This window comes from Cryptomeria japonica, chromosome 3, assembly GCF_030272615.1.
Source record: "Cryptomeria japonica chromosome 3, Sugi_1.0, whole genome shotgun sequence".
Taxonomy (NCBI): Eukaryota; Viridiplantae; Streptophyta; class Pinopsida; order Cupressales; family Cupressaceae; genus Cryptomeria; species Cryptomeria japonica.
The window spans coordinates 796,963,688-796,968,068 of NC_081407.1; the positions used below are offsets into that span (position 1 = coordinate 796,963,688).

A 4,381-nucleotide genomic window follows, 5' to 3' on the forward strand; every position below is an offset into this window, starting at 1 on the left:
ATTTTGCTCTAAAAAATAGGTCCCTTCAACACTAGGCATGGCTTTAAAAATTTAAAATATTAAAACCCTCATATATGATACTTCCAATATATGCCTTAAAAACGTTGGAGTGATTTCTTTTATCATGAAACTCCTCAAACACATGAACAAGAAGACCTAGAATTAATCACGAGGCTATTTTTGGCCTGGGGTGAAAAATAGGTAACAGTTATTTTAATGTTAATTAACATAAAAATAACATCAATGAGTAAGTATTTTACGTTGAGGATTGAAATAGTTGATTGATATAAAGGATGGTATTTTATTTTATTTTATGTTAATTGAATAGGTATTTTTGTAGTTATTTTGATGGTATCCTATTAAAAAAACCATCAATGAGCTGTTGGAAGTTGGAGGATGGTATTTTTATGTTGATTAACTATCAATGAGTAGGTATTTATATGTTAAGACACAATAAAAATATGTCCATCTTCCAATTTCCACCAGCTTTTCATATATCCATGTCTCATAATCTTGTTTTAAATTATAAACTCATTAAATAAAAAGAAGCAAAAGAAATCATACATATTGTACACATGAACCTGCCAACTCCCATAGAAAGACACAATTTACATTGATTGATTGAAACAGCAAATTTTCTGCAATTATAAAATGCCCATCTCACACACACCTCCTAAGCAAGAAATACGGATTGATCACCAGGAAGGAATATGATCAAGCATTGATTCAATGCTTCAATACAATCAAGGGATTTATGATTCTCAACTAGAATTTTGTTCACTTGGTATGTTGATCTTCTGTCTTAAAAGTCTTCATCCATCTCACACACCTCCTAAGAAAGAAATATAGATCCATCACCAAGAAGAATACACTGAAGCATTGATTTGATGCCTTTATACAATCAAAGAATTTAAGATCCTCAACCAGAATTCAATTCACTTGGAACAGCAATCCCCTGTTTTAAAAGTCTTCATCCAACCTAAATACATGATGTCCCTCGCTGTTGTTCAAACTAGACATTACATTAGCCTTTTGATATTCTCCAACCCTTTTCTCAAAGAAATTTGTCTTTCCTCTGCAAAATGACATACAAACTTGAATGTCAATTCTCTCCAACGAGCCTATAATTCAAAAATCAAAACCCAAAAGCATCAAATACTTACTGAAGAGATATCAATTCCATCCAATCAAATGGATTCTGAACATTGTAAACTTTAGCATACCCCAGTGAAATCTAAGAATCAACAAATTAGTGTCAGATCATACCGAAAAACTTTGTTTGTAAAACAAATTGACACCTTCCACAAGAACAAATACTACTTACCAACAACCTGTCAGCAACAAATTCAATATATTGACTCATGAGTTTGGCATTCATTCCCACCAGATCACATGGTAGAGCATCACAAACAAATTCCTTTTCAATGTCTACAGCATCACAAACTATCCCCCTCACCCTATCCTCACTCAACTTGCATTTCAACAAGCTGCAAACAAGCATTAACCCAAAAACAACTTTACGCCTTAATACAGTTGATGACATAACCAAGAGAATCTGCTGAAGCCACAAACATCCAAAGCTCTGAACTAGCATACCTATAGAGCAAACAAGCAAAATCACAATGAAGACCCTCATCTCGTGAAATGAGCTCATTTGAGAATGTTAGGCCTGGCATCAGTCCCCTTTTCTTCAACCAGAATATTGAACAAAAGCTGCAAAAAAAAAAACACCACTTTAAACAAACATACCAGGAAGCACGAAACATTAATAAATCATTGGGAGCTAATGGACACACCTGCCACTAAAAAATATGCCCTCTACACATGCAAATGCAAGAATCCTTTCAGCAAAACTATCAGAGCTGTAAAATGCAAAGGGGTAATAATTAGAATCAAATAGATGTCAAAGAAACCAAGAATCAAAACAGAAAATATATAAGCTACCTTTCAATCCAACGAAGAGCCCAATCAGCTTTCTTTGTCACACAAGGAACAGTTTCAATAGCATTGAACAAATGGGCCTTCTGCTCAGAGTCCTTGATGTAAGTCTCTAATAAGAGACTATATGTTTCTGCAGAGTATAATTAAAACGTCAGACCACCTCTCCAACCAATACCTTGCAAGTATTAAAATTAAAACCAAAACCCCCACAGGAAAGCCAAAACAGGGGACAAAGAAAGTAAAATACCTGAATGAATATTCTCAATTGCAATTTGAAAACCATAAAAAGCACGTGCCTGCAAAAGGCACCATGTTCCAAATCAATTCAAATTCTTTTACAGAGAGGTACAAGAAACCCTAGATAGCACCCATTTTAGCATTCCTGAAGCGCATTGCTATTCACTAAAAAAGCCCAAAAATATCAATGCTAAGAAATTAAAATGCAAAAACAGGCACCTCGGGAAGTTGAACTTCTTTCATGAATCGGCCAGCCAAATTTTCCAAGACAATCCCATCAGAAGCAGCAAAAAATGCCAAAACATGACTAACGAAATGCTTCTCATCATAGGTCAGCCTCTCCCAGTGGTAAACATCCTGTGACAGATCAATTTCCTCCGCTGCAAAACCCCAGCCAAAAATCACCCCCAAATACAAATCATGCATAAATTCTTCCTGAAATGTGCCACTAAAATCCCCTAAATCACTAAATAAAAGGATTAAAAATTAAAAGATAAATAAAGAAACACTGGTACACTCCAAAGTTCTAGCTTCCTTTCTTTATGTGGTTAGGTCAAACTGGCATATGCTTATTTGACGTTATTTAGATAAAAAGTATTATTTCCGCAACGGCCTGCTATCGAGCACAAAATGACCTGAATATCAAATTCTTTGTTGCAGATTTTATGCAAAACCGTGTTCGCTCAAGAACATGGCTTATTCCCCCACTGGATATTTCACGTTTGAATGTTGGGGTTCAAGATTCAGACAGCGAACACATTCAGGGGTGATTATACATTTGGCAAAGCTAACACATGATAAATAGTCATTCAAGGATAACACAAACCCTATAAACAAGCACAGCACCAAATAACCACAAAATCCTAACGAGATAGCTAAAAAATAAAAAATTAGAAATATAATGAGATAACTCAATATGAATAGAAACAAAACAGATCACGTAAGCACAGAAAATCCATAAACGCAGCCAAACCACATTCCGTAGCACAGTATAAGCAGCTCGTTACAACAACACAATTTCCTTTAAAATAGGTACGGGGCGTTTTGAAAGATTTTACACGAAAACTTTTTATGCCCTTAAATTTTGCATCCTCCTGCAAAACCTTCATCCTAGTATGAACGGGAGAAGGGAGAAAAGAAATCAAGCTCAAACGCTTACCAGTCCAAAAACTAGCCTGCGCCTTCTTGTACATTTCCCAAACTTGAGGGTACTTGATTGGGAACATACAAAACCTCTGGGGATTATCCATCAACAGAGGCTCTTCAGTAATCACCACCATGATTGATCTGATAACAGTAACCCCACAAAGAAAAAAGAATAAGGTCAAAACAATAATTCAGGAAGAACTACAACTGGAAAGCGAATCCATGCCTTGTGACATTTACCTTGAACTGATTAAATTCAGAAAAAGAGAGAGGAAGAAAAGGCCTAAGCTTATCGCAGAAACGGAGGCACCTTCTTCTGATGGATGACCCTCAGCTAAAAATTAGCACACAACTAGATTGAGGAATAAGGATGTATATATTGAATTGAGGCTGAGATAGGTGGCGCCCAGTCCGTTGCATTTTTTCAGCGAAAGGGTGTGATTCGATCTATGATTTCAAATTCAAAATGTGGCGGTCGTTTGGTCGGTGTTTGGAACGCTCCTCAAAAAATTTAAAAAATTTTAAAATTTAGCGGGATAGCAAAGTGGAGCGTCCAAGGTTTTTTTGGCTTTAAAACTTTTAGAGAGCTCTCTTTTCATGCAGTTTTGGGATTTCTAATTTTTAGATTTGCTTGAAAGGAATATTAAAATGATATTAAACAGTTAATTTTTTTATATTGAAATATTGCAAATACAAGAATATAATGTACAATATAGTAAAAGAATGATTAGAGAAAGATACAATTCATTTCGTAACTTGATATATTCTTTGATTCTTATCAAGATTGTACGCAGTTTCAAACTAGATAATTTACTCTTTGATTTGTTGAAGCTTGTCCATGGCATCCATATTCTTCCTCGATTCTAATCAAGATTGTACATTGTCTCAAACTAGATAATTTACTCTTTGATTTGTTGAAGCTTATCCATAGCATCCACATTCTTCCTTGATTCTTATCAAGATTGTACATAGTCTCAAACTAGATAATTTACTCTTTGATTTGTTGAAGCTTGTCCATGGCATCCACATTCTCTTAGCATTTTGTACGGCTATTTTC

At 35.1% G+C, this 4,381-nt stretch overlaps 1 protein-coding gene across 1 annotated transcript; it reads right to left on the reverse strand.

Moving 5' to 3' along the window:
* Positions 1-594: 594 nt before the first annotated feature.
* On the reverse strand, positions 595-3,773 carry LOC131075834 (ribonucleoside-diphosphate reductase small chain). The gene is made up of 10 exons (XM_058012744.2): positions 3,565-3,773; positions 3,338-3,465; positions 2,398-2,558; positions 2,189-2,237; positions 1,945-2,071; positions 1,797-1,862; positions 1,597-1,713; positions 1,325-1,487; positions 1,164-1,234; positions 595-1,075 (listed from the first exon to the last, which is right to left on the reverse strand). Exons 2-10 carry the CDS (start codon positions 3,456-3,458, stop codon positions 961-963), a joined length of 990 nt encoding a protein of 329 aa, XP_057868727.2. The 5' UTR covers positions 3,459-3,465; positions 3,565-3,773; the 3' UTR covers positions 595-960.
* Between the last annotated feature and the right edge of the window lie 608 nt (positions 3,774-4,381).

Excerpts from the sequence above, each read along its gene's own strand:
- LOC131075834 (XM_058012744.2), bottom strand. The coding sequence starts at position 3,458 with ATGGTGGTGATTACTGAAGAGCCTCTGTTGATGGATAATCCCCAGAGG. Across the intron at positions 1,863-1,944 it reads GCTCTTCGTTGGATTGAAAG|CTCTGATAGTTTTGCTGAAA; the intron begins GTAGCTTATATA and ends TGCATTTTACAG. Across the intron at positions 1,488-1,596 it reads TTTGCTTGTTTGCTCTATAG|CTTGTTGAAATGCAAGTTGA; the intron begins GTATGCTAGTTC and ends GCTTGTTTGCAG.